General features: G+C 38.7%; 3 protein-coding genes across 8 annotated transcripts in view; 1 reads left to right on the top strand and 2 right to left on the bottom strand.

Annotated features, from left to right (window-relative positions):
* The first annotated feature begins 1,583 nt into the window (after positions 1-1,583).
* LOC108051334 lies at positions 1,584-9,450 on the top strand. 4 transcript variants are annotated; one of them, XM_017133417.2, is made up of 6 exons: positions 1,584-2,350; positions 4,974-5,125; positions 5,239-5,330; positions 7,116-7,867; positions 8,471-8,538; positions 8,599-9,450. In XM_017133417.2, the coding sequence occupies exons 1-6, from the start codon at positions 2,144-2,146 to the stop codon at positions 8,684-8,686; spliced, it is 1,359 nt and encodes a 452-aa protein (XP_016988906.1). In that variant the 5' UTR covers positions 1,584-2,143; the 3' UTR covers positions 8,687-9,450. The 4 variants fall into 4 exon arrangements, with proteins under 4 accessions (XP_016988906.1, XP_016988902.1, XP_016988903.1 ...); XM_017133413.2 differs by lacking the exons at positions 7,116-7,867; positions 8,471-8,538; positions 8,599-9,450 and adding exons at positions 6,082-6,254; positions 6,375-7,076 and having other exon boundaries at positions 1,593-1,874; positions 1,966-2,350; XM_017133414.2 differs by lacking the exons at positions 7,116-7,867; positions 8,471-8,538; positions 8,599-9,450 and adding exons at positions 6,082-6,254; positions 6,375-7,076 and having other exon boundaries at positions 1,593-1,886; positions 1,966-2,350.
* Positions 9,451-11,131: 1,681 nt separating this feature from the next.
* Positions 11,132-12,474, bottom strand: LOC108051339. Its single transcript, XM_017133427.2, has one exon. The coding sequence runs from the start codon at positions 12,472-12,474 to the stop codon at positions 12,007-12,009; it is 468 nt and encodes a 155-aa protein (XP_016988916.1). The 3' UTR covers positions 11,132-12,006.
* LOC108051338 (calcitonin gene-related peptide type 1 receptor) overlaps positions 12,413-19,100 on the bottom strand; it is a 32,093-nt gene continuing 25,405 nt past the window's right edge. The window contains exons 6-11 of one of the 3 annotated variants that reach the window (XM_044461866.1): positions 18,084-18,210; positions 17,767-17,993; positions 17,038-17,214; positions 16,576-16,699; positions 12,809-12,937; positions 12,413-12,528 (exon numbers count right to left, since the gene is read on the bottom strand). In XM_044461866.1, coding sequence (XP_044317801.1) covers positions 12,484-12,528; positions 12,809-12,937; positions 16,576-16,699; positions 17,038-17,214; positions 17,767-17,993; positions 18,084-18,210 — 829 coding nt within the window. In that variant the 3' untranslated portion in view covers positions 12,413-12,483. Of the gene's footprint in view, positions 12,544-12,629; positions 12,938-16,575; positions 16,700-17,037; positions 17,215-17,766; positions 17,994-18,083; positions 18,211-19,100 lie in introns of those variants that run through there. The other 2 variants (XM_044461867.1, XM_044461865.1) reach the window with 2 other exon arrangements.

Below are 19,100 nucleotides of genomic sequence, written 5' to 3'. Positions count from 1 at the left end.
GACTTATCAGTTTTTCCATCCTTATCAAGACAGCGCCGTCAATGTCACCGAAGCTCAGAACAAAGACGTGTCAGTTTGATGTTAGTGTATGTCTTAGAACTCATGATTCATTTAATTTAATCTGAAGTCATTTGGCCAGTAAGCTGTGTAAGCCCCAACAGAAAAAAATCTGGCCAATTTTTTATTATTTATAGAAACGACTTTAGGTTAAAATTTCATAAATCGTATTCTTAATAAAAAAAACTCTCTACAAAAATTATATTATTGTTAAAGTTAATTTAATTAAATAGAATTCAAAAATATTTTTTTATATAGAGTTTATAGAGTTTTTTTAAAGTGTATAAAATGTAAAGTATTTATGTATAGCTTGTAAGTTTTCATTGGTACTTCAATTTAAATATTAAAATATCTATAAATTTTGTATATGTTGGCTTTGGTATCGATTTTGTATGTTAAACTTGTTTAAAGTGTTTTTTCACTATCTTGTTTTGCACCAAATTTTGTTTTAAAAAATCCAACGCATATTCACAGATTGTATTTGCCTTTATTAAACAGTCTTGTTTGTCATACATACGTGTCATCTGCATTTTAAGCTCGTTCCCAAGTTTGGGATATTGAAAACTTTGCTCTCACATTTTCCTGCCGGCCTTATCCCTTTGTCTGTCTTGTGGCTGTCACATTTGTTGTGGTTGTTGTTGCCTCGGCTGATAAGACACGTTTGGCTCACTCTTTTATGGCCAGATTCAACACATTTTTGTGGCAACTATTCCTTCAACATACTGCCTACACATGTATGCAGTATTCCCTGGGCTAATCGAATTTTTTTTATCAGGTGTGTGTGTGTGACTTTTCTTTGGGCCTTTCTCTTGAAATTTCTTTCATATGTAATTTTGATTTTCCATTGTTATTTATTTGACAAGCGAAATACTTTGCTCGTGAGCTTGGCACGTTCAAGTTGTTCACTTGGCTTTAATACTTGGTAGTTGACATGTGTTTGTTTGTAGTTGGCTACAGGAATAAACAATACAACGACTTTAATAAATCATTTTTCTTTTTATGTAGATTTTATGGTATATTTATATTTTTAAAATAATTTATAAACAAATTTTCTTGTTTATGACTTTATCAGTAATTTGGTCGTAATTTTTTCTTTACTCGTAAGTAAGTACCTATTGATTTACCTATTGATTTTATATAATTGTTACACTAACATCTGTTGTTGTTCTATACAATTCTCATAGCTAACTTAATCGACTGCTACTGTACGCTACTGATTGTTACTAATGGTTTTATTGGAAGTGGTGCAAAGAAAAGAAAGTTAATTGCATGAAAAAATAAATTAAGAATATTATTTTTCCATTCCTATCTTCTATTCGTTATTTGTACATTAGGTCCTTTAAGTAAAAAATGTTTTCAATGAATAACATAAAGTATTCAACGTGGCGAAAATGCAACAAAAAGAATGCAACAATTCTGCGGCGGCACATTATCTAAAAAAAGGAAAAACTAACCAAGAGGGGGAGAAGAAAAGCAAGAGAGAGAATGGGGAAAATGGAAAAGATGCAGCCACAAAGGAAAACTTCTCGAAAATTATTTTAGTTGCCCAAGTCGAGTGCAGTTGTGTGGAAGTGAAAGAGAAGCCAAAAAAAAAGAAGCAGTCAGCAACGGCAAGAAAACGTGTTAAATACACTTTCCATAATTAACTTTCATAGTTGCGGTCTTGGTTGTTCGAAATTTTTGGAGTTTCCGTAGTTTTCCGCATTTTGCAGACTAAGATTTATTAAGATTCGGGTTGTGCAATGCGTGACTGCTGATTATATAAGTCGCACAATTGGCCAAAGTTCAAGTATTCAAGTAGTTCTTTCAGTGGAAAAGTAAGTTGGAAAGTAAGCAAAAATTCAGGTTGTGTCAAAAAGCCGGCAAAACTAGAAAAAAAATATTTTTGCACGGGCGGAATTTTGACAGGCGAACGGCAACAAGCAATCGGGAAAAAGAGCAACTAAAAGTTTCGCAGGAAAAGAGCAACAGAAGAAGGAAAATAGAAAATCAAGAGTGCCGCCGGCAAGAGCGTGAATTTATAAATAAAACCAGCGGATAGGAAGAGATCCGGTGCCTCTTCGCAAGAGTACGGGTAAACAAAGCGATGCCGGAGCCACTGGGACTGGTCTTCTCCATGCCGGAGACAAAGTCGAAGGCGCCTGTTATTAAGATGTCCTGCGGCATCGGCGACACGGATGGCTATCCCGCCTTCGACGTCGACTCGGATGCATATGCCACCAAGGACGACAGCAGGTGGGGATTCCTCATCACCGGCGGTGCCGAATTCCACATGCCGCTGACAGTCTTCCAGGTGAGTTGGGGTCACCACTGGGGTTGCCATTGGGCTGCGACTGTGATTGGAATCGCGGTGGTTGGTGCTTGAGAACGTAACCATCTGGTTCCCACAAAATCATTTTATTGACACAGTCAAACTCCTTTTGAAATGGTTATTACATTACAGACATTATTAGTTGACAGTTTTTAACAATGCTTTTTAAGTTTTAGTAAATCAATATCTTTCTTCAGCATTTATAGTGTTTTAAAGTCGCAAACAAGTATACAATATTGGAATTCTTATTGACAAATTACTATAAATAAACAAGTTTGAAGTTCATATATATCATTATTTTAAATTAAAGAGTGTTTTCGCATTTCTACAAATTAGAAAAGACAACTGATTCTATAAAAATACTTAAAGGCAAAACAATCAAAAAAAATATATAATAACCATGTTATTTAGAATTTCCAATTTAATTAAACGCAGAAATGTTCAATACTTTGTTGAGGTTTAAAATTATTTATTATTACTATTTATACCCGTTACTCGTAGAGTAAAAGGGTATATTGTATTCGTGCAAAAGTATGTAACAGCTAGAAGGAAGCGTTTCCGACCCTATAAAGTATATATATTCTTGATCAGGATCACTAGCCGAGTCGATCTAGCCATGTCCGTCTGTCCGTCTGTCCGTCTGTCCGTCTGTCTGTCCGTCTGTCTGTCTGTCCGTATGAACGCTGAGATCTCGGAAACTATAAAAGCTAGAAGATTGGCATTTTGCATGTAGATTTTAGAAGTTCCTACGCAGCGCAAGTTTGTTTCAAAATGGTGCCACGCCCCCTTTAACGCCCACAATCGCTTATATACGATTTTAAAAATTTAAATATTTCGGAAAAGTAAAAATGCAGTTTTATTGTGTTTATCAATACCTATCGAAATGTAGAAGAAATTTTTCAAATCGGACCATTCGTTAAAAAGTTATGCGTGATCAAAGTTTCTATCTCCATCTCCCTCGCACTCCCTTTACCTAAGTAACGGGTATTTGATAGTCGGGGCACCCGACTATAGCGTTCTCTCTTGTTTTAAAATTCCAAAATGTTCTTGAAACATCCACAAATGTAAATTTGAAGTTCAAAATATTGAATTTAACCAATATAATAAAAAAAAATTACAATAAAATAAAATCAAGCATTTAACAACTAAGCACAAACAAGACAACTAATCAATGAACCACTTTTATCAATCGCCCAATAAAACTTAAGAAAAAACATATTTCTTGGAAAAACCGAGATTTATAAATAAGTATGGCATAGCCTAGCGAGGTTTTACTGTGGCAACTCCTCCGCTGCAGTTGCGGTTTCGTCATCGTTTCCAATTTTTGGTAGCGGGCCAAAACGACAACCGCCCAACCCACGTCAAATTTGAATTCCAATTATGCTATGACGAAGTCGCATCGAATGCAAATTGGCTGCCGCCAAATAGAAGCGAACATTTTATTGTTTCTGGCATCTGCACCTGCCGCGCCCCGTCTTTTGTTTTTAGTTCTCAGTCTTTAAGGCTTTTCTAGTCTTTTAGTTGTCTGCCTTTGCCTCCCCCGTCCCTCTTTTTGGCTCACTTGAGTCTCGAGTGAATGTACAATATTTGGGTTAGCCGAGTTCCACTTCTTCTTCATATATGACATGCCTACAGTTGGTGTAATAAAATATAGATGTACTAAAAATATCAATAAAAAAATTGTACATATCACATAATAACTATATATTAAGCAGTAATGAGAGTTTTTTTTACTCCAAAACTAAATCAATATCAATCATTATTATTGCTTTGTAAACAATAACTTAAACAAATGAAACGGACTGTATCGTGTACATATGTATGCAAAGTGTTTTACCATTAGGAAAAACTATTAGTACGGCTTTCGACTTTTGTGCAACATTTTACTTTTGACGTTTTGCGTTTAGTCTAAAGAAAAATATCAGTATTCGTTTTCTTTGTCTTATTTCTGAATTCAAATCATTTTGGGTTCAACGTTTGAAGAGTTTAATGAACTGGGGGTTTGAATAGTTACCAAGTGAAAACAAAATTATTAAACCGTATAATTCAATTATTTTCAATTTCAAAGTTAAAGTATTTATTTAAGTCACTTTCACTTTTAAGTTCCAAATATGTTTTCAAGGTCAAGAAACTTTAAAACCATAATTACCAATATTGTATGTATTAATTACTTTGAATCAAATGACTGCTGATGATCCACTACTATCATAATAACTCAAAATTAATAATTTATTTTTAATTATACGAGGCCATTGTCCAGGGTATAGACACAGTTGAAACGGGTATATTTAAAAATACCGCATTATGTCTGTTTTGCTTTCAGTTTTTATTGTTTTTCATTATTTGTCGGGTCTTTTCTTTTGGGAGCAGCCGTTCAGTTAGCTCATCTCGTATACATGTCATCTGTATCTGTCGTTCGCGCATCGCGTATATTTTCTGAACCTAAACTCAAAGTACGCAGATATCCATTCAATTGCGCCTCGAAACTCGAACGGTGCGGTTTCTGCGGCTCTTTGATCGGTGGAAAGTGAAAAGTGAAAGGAGACGACGGGGTTTCGGCAACGCTGCGCTCTCGATTTAAATCGACATCTTTGGCTCCTTGCAGGTGACCCCAAACGGCCTGGCCGATAAAGCGGGCATTCGCCTGGGCGACATCATACTCGAGATTAACGAGGAGGACGCCTCGCAGCTGACACTTTCCCAGGCCCACGAGAAAATCAACTCGACGCCCAAGAAGATACATTTCCTGCTGCGCAAGTAGGTTGCCCCAGATGCACTTGGCTCGCGGTGCGTCTGGGTGGCTCTTAGGCCGTTTAACTTATGCAATGGCCAAACCACTGACTTCTCACTTCCGTCCATTCCCCCTGCAGCATGGAGGAGGACGATCCCATGGGCCAGTTCGAGGCCGGAGAGGAGAAGTCGATTGTGATGCGGGTGCCAAAGCCTCTGCCGCCGCCCAGTGGTGAGTACTTAATGCCGCCTGCTGTTAACTCTAATTGCATGAGCCCCAAGCACACTTCAATCCCCCTCCTTCAGCCCCATTCCTCGACCGCACAGAAAAAAGTGACATGGAACTATACGTTTTCAATTTGTAATATAACATGTCTTACTTATTAATGGTTTTTTTTAAGAATCAGCTATTTAAAGCTGTTCATTTTGAAATGAGAATACTCCATACAGAAAAACGTCAATTATGGTATATTATGTTTCAGGTTTATTTGTATTGATTTGTCTTATATTGCGAAAATTTAAAATAATAATAAAGTCAATGGCTTATTTTCTTAATAAACTTGGCTATTCTCGAAGATGTTTCATAAAAAGATAAATAAAGTGTGTCAATCCCACAGAGACATTAGCTAAAATGATTTGTTTTTCGTTGAAAAATCTAAAATCTAATTAAGTTCAATTCAATTTCAAGATAGACTCCATTAATTTTTACTTTAAAATTTAACTCTATACAATTTTATCACTCTATCGATTGCAAAATAAAAAGTATATTTAACTTATTTAGTTTATTGTTAACATAGAACATATGAATAATCTTAAATTTCTTCGTTGCCTCCCACCAAACGTTTTTCGTAGACATTTATCTTAAATGTTGGAGAACTTTGTTTAATAGAAAGAATTCAATCACAGACTGGATATGATATGATTGCCATTTTTTTCTGTGCAGACCCGTTCTGGTACTCACTTGGCTTTGTATCTTTTTGTAGACTTCCACCCAACCCCCCTGCTTGGCTCGCGTTGTTGGCATCCGATAATGTGGCAAGACCCCCCGGAGCCGCCGAAGCCCAAGAAAAAGAAAACCAAAACCGAGCTGGACGACGAGGGCAACGAGGTGGTCATTGAGCTCAGCGAGGACGAGTCGTCCGACGAGGAGGAGCAGGTGAACCAACCACACGATTGCATGCCAACAACTCTGCCATCGAACTTAACCCATTCCGTTTTCCATTTTCCATTTTCCGCTGTGTGTTTCCGTTCCCCGCGTAATGCCCCCGCGATCCAGGAGCTGCCCCACCATCGGATCATCCGGAACATCCGGCGCTTCTTCGCCGAGGTGGGCGATAACCAGGAGCTTCGCAGCAACACCATCGAGAACATGCTGATGGCCCTGCCCAGTGCCTCCAAGGCCAAGTGAGGAGCCGAACTCCCAGCTAACCGGCTTGATCCTTGGCAGCAGAAGCTGCCACCCCCTAACCCCGCACTGAGAAAAAATGTTTGTTTGAAATAGAGAATATTGGGAAAGAAAAATTGTGATTTTACAATCTAAACATTCATATCTGTTTCATTATTGAATTTAAAATTTCAAATCTTAAATACTTTTTTTCTCTGTTTTTACACATGGATAAAAAATAAATTTTAAAGATTATCAGAGTAGCTTTAATCTAAAATCCAGATTACTGAGTCTCGATTTAATTTTTATTATGGAATATTACTGCTCTGCTGCTATTAAGAAAAGTTTTTAAGAATTAGCAGAGTAGTAATATTCTTTAAATTATAAAAAAATATGTTTTAATTATTTCTCTAAAAATCATGTATAAATCATGTATTTTTGTTGTAATAACACAATCTTTGAACAATAATATTCTTGATTTAGATGACATTATTTCTCTGCGCAGAGTGTACTATAATCTCACTTTTGTGTACATAACTTTCGATATTTTGTGTCAGTGTTTGTTGCTTTAATAAAAAACAAATCCCCTGAAAACCCCCGAAATGCAATTGCTCCTTGATGGATTCCATTTAGGACGCATTCGTGCCAGCTCCATCGAGTTGCGCCTGCTGGAGATGCAGCGAAAGCTGTCGGCCATAGCCGAAATACCCAAGATCCTGTGCTCCACATTGGCCACCGTCTCGCAGAGCTTTGGCCGGATGAGTGAGTCGGAGGTGGATGAGGACGAGGAGGCCTATGTGCAGCGCAAGTTCTCCTACGACGAGGATGCCCTTGACTTCGAGCTGAGGGACGGGGATCTGGCAGGTGACACTGAGAGTGACGAGGATGATTTGGTGCAGGTCCAGGAGGATGATGGCTATGATGGCCAGGAGGCGGGGCATGCCCCCAAAGGTGGCAAGCAATCAAAGCTGCTGAAGGATGTGACGCCGGAATCGGATTATGCATCGGAAGCCAATTATCCGGCAAATGAGGCGAGTGATGACACGGAATCCGAAGGTGAGCAAGAGTCTGGCAGCGCTGTGTATTTTATGAAATTGCCAGCGGCACCAGCCGAGGATACCTACTCCTCGACGGAGGACGAGGATGACAGCGACTTCTTGAACACCACCTACACCTGGAATCTCCGCAACGTGCCCAAGCTGCGCATTAACGATGCCGAGGCCGAGGGCGAACTGACAGTGGGACACCAGGCGAAGGAGGTGCCACAGGAGGAGCAGCTCAAAGAGAGGGAGCCACTCTTGGAGGCGGAGCCGCCTAAGGTGCGCCCAGCCACGCCCACACCGCAGGCACCGCCTCAGGATTCCGCCGAGGGACAGACGCAAAAGGTAATGCCATCGCACATCATAATCAGCCCAGTCAGATATCCGCACGGATTCAATTGAATTCAACAAATCCTCAATGCTTTCACAGAAAAATTATACAAAATATTTCTTTAAGATTCACTTTGACATTTATATTAACAAGTTTCCCAAAAACTTTTTATGCCTTTGTTTGGTCTTTGCAATGGTTTGGTTTTTACGAAATAAAAGAAACTGACAAATTGTTTGATTATAGAATATAACATATAACGTTATCGTTTTTTAAATATACTTGTATTTATCATTATGTAATGATCCATATAAAGTTTTACATAAAATTGATTCTTGCATAAACAATTATTGTGCATAAAAAAAACCGTTTTATTTACTTTTGAAATTTCTCGGTATTTTAGTTAATTACTTAGAAAGAAAAGAAACCATATAGTTCGTAGATTGTATAACTTTATTTATAACATCTAACAAAAGCGCGGTTAGATTTTTTATTAAAAAAATTTTTGTATAGGAACAAATGAAATCTTGATTGAACATTTTTGTGTAAAAAAGAAAATCCCTTTTATTTCCAAGGTTATAGATAAATTCATATCACTCCTGATGCTTTTTTCTTAACAGTTGCTTTTCAGACTGGATAAGCTGGAGCGATCTTGGCCCTGGGCGGACCGTGAGAAAATCATTTACAAGTGAGTGGACAAGTGAATCAGACCAGGAATGAATCCCAATTTAACACCAATGTATTCCAGGCAATCCACGTGCCATTTGGTGCCACGGAAGCCGCTGGGATTGGTGGGCCAGCGAATGCAGCTGCTGCTCAAGGACAAAAAGGAGTGAACCCACAGGCGGAGGAAGGAGTCAGACCCCACGTTAAACAGTTCCTGCCATTAGCTTAAGTCTAACCTCAGAGGGTGTACATACCGACTGCGAAGGGTGGGTGTGAAGTGGCCAACTTTTAATTGAGTTCATTATGCAAATACACAGGCGACAAGAGCAGCCTCAACTCCAGCAGCACTTCAATTAAAAGCCGCACACCAGGGCGTATACGAAACTCTATTCAAACACACTTCACACCCCAGCCTTTTTACCCGAGTAAAATTTTTAATTAAAGTGCACTCTCCCGCATGCCAAAAAATCACTGCCAAGTCAAACGCAACCAGAGTCAAAATCGAGACAAAACCAAACCAAAAAGTAGACCAAACTCAGCTCCAGCTCTCCAACTGGCACTTGCCACTTGGCCAGGTTTATGCATTATTTGTGACCACACCATAAATTCCAGCTGAAGGCCAACGCAATGCACTTATCCCTCCGACAACAGGACGTCCAAGTCACGCAGGATACGAGAACGGGCGATGACGATGTCAGAAAATGTTGCTTGAATTTTACCCTTAATTTTAGGACTATTTACTCTTGCAAAGGAAAGTATCACGAGATCAGTGAAGTTTATTTTATAATGCAAAATCTAATGATGTCTAAAAAATTAAAATTCTGCAATTTATTTTCAGTTTATGTATAAAAATATCTACATTAAATAATCTTTGCTGAAATTTAGTTTAAAATGGATTTAAAAGTTAATAAAATTTTCTATAGACTTTGGCTTATTTAAAAGGCGTTATCTAAAAATGATTTAAGGTTTTTCGATTTTTTAAATATTTTTTCTTGCTTAAGTTCAATCCTTTTTTTTATTATTAATAATTAAAACTCTTGGATTAAAAATAGTTTCTTCTTTTACTTTCCTCCAACTAAAATTTCAGGATAATTGTTTACATAAGCATGCTTCATTAAGTCGTAAGTGTAACAAGAGCCTTGTTAGTTTGCATATCATAAATGTTTTCCCATCTGTTAAATTCCCATTCGATGGCAGCCACAAAAACAACGAGCTCTGGAATTAAATAGCTCATTTGCCTGCTGGCTGATGAGGAAAGTTTACTCCGGCGGGCATACGTGGCGTATGAGCTATATCAACCTGGGCTGAAAACAGCATCGTGTTCTCCATGCTTTCAGGCGCGAATAATCCGTAGAATTATGAGTGTCTGAGAGCAGGAGTGTGTGGGCACACGGATAGTGCACAATGTGAAACTGCCACTTATCGCACACACTTTACATTCATAAAACATTGTGCCACACAATGGGGCAACAGCGAGGGCACGTGTGTGCAACACAAACAAACAAACAAAATCGCAGTCACCGCCACAGCCACCCACTGCCACCTGCAGGTACGTCATTAAAAAACCCGCAACGGGAAATGGCCAAACCAGAGCCAGACCTCAACGGATAGTCCTCAATAAGTGTCAACAAATGTTGACAGCTTTGCAATGAAGGTTGTTGCAGTCGTCTGTCCTGGTTGGCCAGAATAAATTTTCTGCCAGGTTGTCTGTAAGTTTGCCTGAGAAAAGCTGACACCCTTTGGCCATTCTGAGTTTTATAATCAGTTGGAAAACTAAAAAAATATGATACACATAAGATTTGTCATTTGCTCAACTGCTAACCAGCACGGTACTTACTTACTAAATAACCTTAATAAAGATTTTTTTAACTACCTCAAAAGTTTAGGTTTTTTTTTATGGTACTTTTTCTCCTTTAAAAGAACTTGTAAACAATTATTTCAAAAATAAGTACGAGCTCTTTTTAGCTTTCATCTAAAAATTATTGCATTTGCCCTGAATTACTTTTTTAATGACACACTTAAATTTAAAGACGAATAATTTTAAAGAATACTCTGCCACCAACATAACTATTTTACTATAAATTCTTAGATGTGCCTAGAATATTTTAAGTACCTTTTTTGTTATATCCAACTTTAAGGGTTGAAGCTTTAATACTTACCTATTATGAAATTAAATCACATGAATCGTTTGACACCCTAGCAACACAGCTATTATTCTTATTATTAAATATTCACTATTAAAATATTTACTATTTACCAACTTTAAGTTCACAACTCTCTAGAAACACAAATAAAACTACAAGCCATTTCAAAATATCTTAATATTGTTGATACAGAAAACCAGCAATTTCCATTAGGCCCCAATATAAATTAGGCTTCTGTTTGTCGCCCAAGCAAGTTTTCGATAAATGGGATTCGGAAGCACCTGTTGTGCCTTCATCACCAGGATGGCTAATGTCCATGGGGAACCAATGGCGGAGAGCTCACTTCAAATGGCATTCATTAAATGAGCATTAGGTTGTTGCTGTTGTTGACAGTCGTATCCTAGAATCATTAAACCAACTGAAAGTTGACTAATTAGCAGAGCAGGGCAAAACCAAAGGAACTCGCAAATGTTCAGCAGACATACATTTAATTAAAATTTTATTACATTTGCGTACATTCATAGACACACTAAAAGCGATTGCCAGAAAGCTCAGCTTACCACAGAGAGAGATATATTTTGGGGAAATGGTTTTAGGGGGGAGGTGGTGGGACTAGTTCTAGGGTACACTTAACACTTAAGACAACAATGATATTTAATATCCACATAAATTCTTACACTCATAGGTACAATAAATATGTTCTCATTCAAGTTGGTCCGTTGCCCGCAAAAGGCTGAAATTTATTTCGCAATTTGCATGCTGAGGAAACCAAGGAAAACTGAGGAATATACTTTGAAAACTTAACATTTACCATGCTGCAACTTGTGGCGATATAAATTCCAGTCTTGCTGGCTACGGAATTTGATTCTGTGTGTTTTGCAAGTTGTCCAGCAGTTTTCTAACAATATTTCAGGTGTCTAATGGTAAGCAAAAACTTATATAATACGTTTAACGAATCTTGCTAAACAAATAATACATTTTGGCGGTAAGACTAACGATGGTAAAAATAAACATCTAAAAAATTAAATCAATAGCCAGATTTTCCCTTAAAAATATATGGTTTTTAAAATCGTTAAGGTGCCAAAAACAACTTGTGTTAATTTTTATCATCGTAAATACAATATGTAGTTAAAGTTAATAAAAAATTAGTTAAATTCTATTCCCTAGTTATGGACACCCGAAATATTATTTTAAAATCTCCATGTTTTTTAGGAACATTCCTATGCGATAGTAACTGGGTTCAATGGGCTGTTGCATTTGGTGGGGTTTTGGGTTGTTGATCTGTTTTGGTTTCGGTATTTCAGTGGCTTAAACTATGAGATGTTGTGTGACTCGAGGGGTTTAACCTAAAGCGCCTCATCGGCCATCTGTTGTTGGCCAGCTCCCTCCATGCGAACGATGACGGTGCCCATGCCGTTGGGATGGCCATCTGCCGGTCCAGTTGCTCCGGAAGCGTCGGATGTTGCTGCCACGTCCGATGTTGCTGCCGTTGCTGCCTCTGCAACATCTTCCGCTATGGTCGTCATCAATGTCGGCCTGTCGGCGGTACCTGGACCGGCTGATGCCTGTGGAGCTGGACCTCCGCCGGCGGCCTCCCCCTCCTCCATGAGCGGCTGGCTCTGGCGGGAATTGTCGATGGTCTGGCGGCGTTTCAGGAACGGCATCCGGCTGCGCCAGCCCTCGAGAAAGGTGGATGAACCCGCCAGGCTCTGGCTGCGGGCCCTCTGCTGCTCCGAGGATATCTGCTGCCCCGGCTGATGCTGCTGGTGGTGGTGGTGTTGGGGGCCCGAGGAGGCCCGTCGCTTGGCCGACATGTCCTTTAGTCATACCTTCTCCTCTCCTGGCAGTGGCGGTCCGCAGCGCACGAACTACAATCAAAAGAACTGAGAATTTGCTATCATGGTGGTTGGCCAGTTGGCAACGGTGCGTTGGTTTCTGTAACTGTCTTAGATAATCTTTTCATTTTCATTTTTATTTTTATTTTTTTTGGTTGCATGCGGTTAATGCGTATCTATAGGCCAATAAACTGTGAGTGCTTAAGTGTGCTAGTGCTGCTGCATTACTCATACGCGCCGTAACCCGTGGTACAAAATTAGTAGAGAGAAAGGATGGAAGAAAAGCATGTGAAGCTTTTAGTACAAATCTTACCGAGACCTGAGTGGCTGTGTAGGAATTGGTCCGCGGTCGGTTGCTGAAGCACATCATCCGCCACTTGCGCTTCATTTGGGCAATCACCTCGCCGTTGAAGAAGCAGAATAAAGTGGCCACGCACAGACCCTGCAAAAATAGAATTTGGACAGAGTGAGCGAGCAGGCTAAATTATCGACGGGGCTTATCGCAGTTGTCCTTATTACAATGCCCATTACTTTTGTCCCTTTTGTACCCTGCAAGTGGGTATTATAATTCCATATCTCTCCATTTCTCAGGTGACAAAACTTGGAGTCGTAAAAAGTCGTAGTACATTTAAGCATAATTTATTTTAATAAGCGAGTAAACTCCATAAATGTCGAAGAATGGTCGGTATTAATGGTACTAAGTTTTTCGATAATAAAAATAGATTAAGACAGACGGAATATTTCTCCATTCACTTTTTTAATTAATTTTTAAAAAAATATAGAATTGAAAAGTTATTACTTATTAAATTTAGCTTTGTAATTTATTGCATATTTTAAAACATCCAAATAAATGTATTTAAACTGAAGTTATTGATATAAATAGCTTTGAAAGTATTTTTCAGTCAGATTTAAATACACTTTTTACAAATAAGCGATTTTCCAGGGTATACCGATTTCCGGTAGCCGCGGCCATTCTTTCTTTATTTTCTTGTTGGCCGTCAGTTCGTCCTAATACAATACATAATAGAATTTTGCTTGTTCCTTTGGTTATTCCCCCATCCTGCCACCGAGAAGGCTCGGTATTCATTTCGCCTGTCAGACGACCACTTCAACGAGCCGTGAGTCCTCCATCCTTCGTCCTTCGTCCTTTGTCCGTCCACAGGATCCATAGCGATCCAAACCCTCTGTTTACCATTTGTCTTGCCACTTTCTGCCTGATTGTCGCAGGCGGCATTCGTGTGGGCCATATATATATGTAAATATTTAATGTATGGACGGGTACGTGCATTGACTGCCACCAGGATTTCTGGTTAGCACTTCGGAGTGGGGTTTCCTTTGATTGCCACTACTCACGGAGGCCCATCATGGACTCAATCAGCCACAGTTGCCATCCATTTACTCCTATATTTTTGCAGGCTTTCCCGTCATCGAAATGGGGTTTGTTGCCTTTCAGCATATTGCAAGTTAGACATTTGTTGTTTGATTGCAAATGAAGAATTTTTTTCTGGAGTGGAGTGGTTGCCTCCACCTGAATTGCTTGATTTTCTTTTTATTAAAATGAGGAAAGCATATTTCAAGTAATCTTATTTGAGCTAGGAAGTTTCATATGAAGCTTTAGTATATTATGATTGATTTATTAATATTTTTGGTACTTATACTCATAGGCAAATTGGTGTTGGCTATTTATTTATTGTATATACTACATTATTGTACAAATAATTTATTTAATGTTTAGGCACTGCTAAAATGTACCTAATTTTTCATTTTCACCTGTATATTTTGGTATCCTTAAATGGATAGATGCAAAATAAAGCTTGGTTCTCCATATTTTTGTTTTTAATTTTTTTGCTAAATAAGAAACATAAATTGTTGTCTTGTGATGCTTCTGCCCACATTTTTTCTGTTTCCATACTTTGTGTTTCTTTTGTTGTTGTGGTTAGCTTAGTGCTTCCGGAATAAGCTTGACCAAAGCATGAATAACTAACATTGTAGTCCATGAAGAACACAAGACAAACCCAATATATGAACAGGACCTTGATGCATTCATTCTCCCTTTTCTCTTTTGAGCCATTTATAAAGTTTCCGCTTTAACTATCGTCCTTTGTCTTGCAGTTTACCCATTTGTTAAGAGTGCTCGTGGTGTATTCATTCCAAATTTTACGCTTTTTATGGGACTTCTTTAAGTTTTCTTACTTCCCGCGCTTAATTATAGATTTAAACTTTGCTTAACTCGATTTTGAAATTTAATTTTCACAAAACCACTTCACCCATCTAAAGCCAATTAGTTGATTTAAAATATTTGGCAAGAAGTCCAGATCTGCCATGAAAACTTTTAAAACCATTTTTATATTACGATTCTGTTGACATCTGACGTTTGTTTTTCACTTTAGCTTTCTGCCAGGCGGAAGTTTTTAATTCAATTTGGGGAGAACGTGTTTTGTCTGCACATCTGTTAAATACAAATGTCCCTAAGCTCTTGGGGGGAAAAGCAGTGGAAAATCTCTGGGGAAAAGCTAGCTAGCTGACAAATGCCAATTGCAGCAAGTTTTGCATTTCGGCACAAAAACAAGCGAATAAACACGTTTACATGCATATAAATTCTCATCTCCGACTAAGTAGTTTCGGGCTTTTGCATTTCCCTCGTCGGAAAATCTCCCCGTTCCCAACTCAAAAATTATTTGATATTCTTTCCGGAGCTGAAAACTTGCGGGGAATCTTTTACGACTGTCGACATAATCATTGCGGCTGCCACAATAAATCCAAATTTTATGCAACCACCGAGTTCAGCGACAAAAGTTTTTCATCTTAGCAGCAAATACGGGAACGGAAAACAACGCAATAAAAAATAAACAAAACAGAGAACAGGGAAATGCAAAAGTGAAGTCCCTAGTGGCTGGCTTTAAAATCTCGGCTTCCGAATAAAAGATTTTATCAATCGATTGACATTGACGAAAACGATTCAGCAGAGGTGACATTGCTCAGTTGCCGGGATATATAAAAAGCTGGCAAGAGCTCAACTGCAGCTTAGCCAAGAACATTTTATGTTTATTTGCTAGATAATGGATTTTCTTTTTGTTTCAGGGGTTTTTGTTTTGAATTGGTTGTCTAGCTAGTCTACCTTTTTTTGTCGATTAAATCTGTGATAATTTATTGAAAGCAACTGCTTAAAGAACAGAGTGTAAGTGGGAGATATATAAACTTACCATTTCTCCCCAAAAAGTTTTATAAAATTATGAGTTGGTACTAAAATATATAAAAATATACAAAATATATAGCTTATGTTATTAAAACAAGATTAACTATTCTCTGTTCTGGAAGATAAATAATTGATTTTTATTGAGGTCACCTTCTTTCCTATTTATTAGATTACATATATAAAATATGCTTCAATAAATTTGGCTGGTTTTCTTGCTTCTTTTGAAACCCAAATTTAATAAAACAAAAATTTAAGTTTCCAATTTAAGAGAAAACGTATCAAATGAAACACTTTCTGTGTCCCTGCAAAATAAATGTTTTGCCAATATGGAAATCTTTTAAGTTGAGACCGCAAAACATTTACCAGAGCAATCGTTCGACAAGATACTTTGGGGACTCAACATACAAAATGCTCATGTTTTTAAAGTTTTCCCGTGTTGTCTTTAAGTTGTGGCCAAGGAAAATATGTTAACTGACTGTAAATGCTGGTCTATCGAGACTGACTTGGCCGGAGGACAAGCTCGAGTTGCTTTTACGAGGAGCTGCGTGCTGCAGTGCATTTCATGCTCAACTTGCTACATTTTTCCAGGGGGAAACTTCGCTCCAATCTCGGCCAGCAATTTAATATACTGAGAGCGGGGCAAATGCCAATGGCGGGAATTCCACATTGTGGGTATTTTCATTATTGATTCGGAAAAAACCCCAGGATCTAATGAGGTTGGTATTTGGTATTTGCTGGCTTATTTGCATTCTTAGCTGTGGATACACGAGGCGAACTAACATCATAACTTTTTAGCCAGCTCAGAGTCGTAAAGTGATTTTATGAAAGCGTGCAAAACAAAAGCCGGAATGAAACGAGGACAGGAACGAAAACATTTTACTTACTTGAAATGAGGCCGTAAACGCCGAGATGATTTCGTATGTATTCTCCCAGGGATGTCCGGGTGCAGGACGAAACGGCGTTACGATGTACTGGAGGCCGAGCAGTGGAACCAACAGCAGTGTGGCCCTAACAGGATGAGAGGGTGAATTATAATGCCTTGTTTTGCTTGGGTTGTGTATTAACATGCAAGTCAACGCGGCGTATGCGTAATTTAAAATGTAAAATGAACCAAACTTCCAAGTGCAGAGCGCATAAACAATAAAAGAGCTGTCGGATGTAAGGGAGGTTTCTAAAAAGGAATACGCAACGATAAATACGGGGAAAACAAAATATAATTACGCATTCGCCCCGTGGGCCAGTTGAAAGTTATTCGTTTCGCTTTTAAACGCTTCAGTCTCCACAGTTTTTTTTTGTTTTGTTTCGGCAATGTGAGTTATTTCGTAAAGGAGAAGGAAGCAACTTACCGAAATGCCTGCAAAACAGTTCGCGATGGACCACAACTGCCCTGAATACTGGCCGGAGCATTCAGCTTCAAAAGGACAACGCGCACGATATTGCACAGGAACAGCAGATTGAGGAACATGGAGATACACACGGGCACCACCAGAATGTTATCGTAGTCGGTTGGGCTCATCCAGCAGCTGCAAGGAGGAGGAATACGAGATGAATCAGAAGGTGAATTGCTGATCGATTTGATTTGCATTTGCCAAAGCATCGGATAGACCAAATATCTTTCCTACACAGAGACAAAAGGGAAACAATTTTAAAATTGCCGAAGGAGTCTTCATTTAATCGAAAAATAGATTAGTATAAAATTTATTAGAACAAGTAAAGTTATATGAATTTTACTACAATACAAAGATAATTATTCAGGGTTAAGTAATTAAATTTGCAGATTTAATTGGATAACTAAATTTCAGAAATCCTACCAAATTATAAGACCTAAATTTTACTAAGTTATAAACAGAGATTTTATAATTAAATTTGTTTTTATACCAACATAAAAATATTTACATAAATTTAAATATTTAATACAGGTATCTCATATATCTTGACTTTGTTTTATTTTGAAAAGTGTTATTTTATTATCAAGAAACCTCCCCCAAATGAGCCAGAAATACCTATTTAGCTAATGAAAACGTGTGATAATTTGCTCTCTCTGTGCATAATACTGCCATTAATTATTCACTTACTGCAAATGGTCCTCGGGAGTGCCGCCCAGACCGCGGGCCATGCTATAGACGAATATGACGATGGCCGGCGAGCCCCAGCCAAAGGCAATCAGCCATTTGACCAGCCGTTTCTCGGAAATGAATGCGGCCACCAGGACGGTGTGCAGGTAGAATCCTTCGCAGAGCATCCACGAGTAGTTCGATAGGAGGAAATAGTGCAGGTTTATGTGCAGAGCCACGCAGCGCATCTGGGGATTCACACGGATATATGGGGATTTTGGGAAATCGGAAACCGAAGTTGATTCATCATTACGCATACGCCAGGTGCGCCCACTTACCGGACTGTGATGCAGGAGCTCCGTATTCGGCATGACCAGCAGGTACCAGACCAGCCACAGCGAATTGTTGGCCGCAAACGAGGCGAACAGATTCATGTGCAGCGTGATGCGGGCGCACTTCAGGGATCTGGGCAATCGAAAGACAAATATGCGAATAGAATTACTTTGGGCGAGAAATTGTTGTAAGTTTTTGCTCTTTTTAGTTTTTTTTTTTTTGGCGAAATAGCAAGTTTGTCTGCCGATCAATTTGCATTTGGCCAGGGGCAAGTTGAGCAGATTGGATAGGACGATAACCAAATGTCCAAAGTTCATTTTCCATTTTCCTTTTCTATCTTGCACAATTGCATTGATTGCTGACATCTGGCCAAGCTGAATTTTAATTTGATTCCTCCCCAGCAATTCAATTCGAAGGCTCAGATTGTTTTCTTTCACATTATTTAAACAAGAGAGAACGCTATAGTCGGGTGCCCCGACTATCAGATACCCGTTACTCAGGTAAAGGGAGTGCGAGGGAGATGGAGATAGAAACTTTGATCACGCATAACTTTTTAACGAATGGTCCGATTTGAAAAATTTCTTCTACATTTCGATAGGTATTGATAAACACAATAGAACTGCATTTTTACTTTTCCGAAATATTTAAATTTTTAAAATCGTATATAAGCGATTGTGGGCGTTAAAGGGGGCGTGGCACCTTTTTGAAACAAACTTGCGCTGCGTAGGAACTCCTAGAATCTGCATGCAAAATGCCAATCTTCTAGCTTTTATAGTTTCCGAGATCTCAGCGTTCATACGGACAGACAGACAGACAGACAGACAGACAGACGGACAGACGGACAGACGGACAGACGGACAGACGGACATGGCTATATCGACTCGGCTAGTGACCCTGATCAAGAATATATATACTTTATAGGGTCGGAAACGCTTCCTTCTAGCTGTTACATACTTTTGCACGAATACAATATACCCTTTTACTCTACGAGTAACGGGTATAATTAGGTTCATTCTATGAGG

The sequence above is a fragment of the Drosophila rhopaloa genome, unplaced genomic scaffold, assembly GCF_018152115.1.
Source record: "Drosophila rhopaloa isolate 14029-0021.01 unplaced genomic scaffold, ASM1815211v1 contig_115, whole genome shotgun sequence".
NCBI lineage: Eukaryota > Metazoa > Arthropoda > Insecta > Diptera > Drosophilidae > Drosophila > Drosophila rhopaloa.
This window is presented reverse-complemented; position numbering and strand designations above follow the sequence as displayed.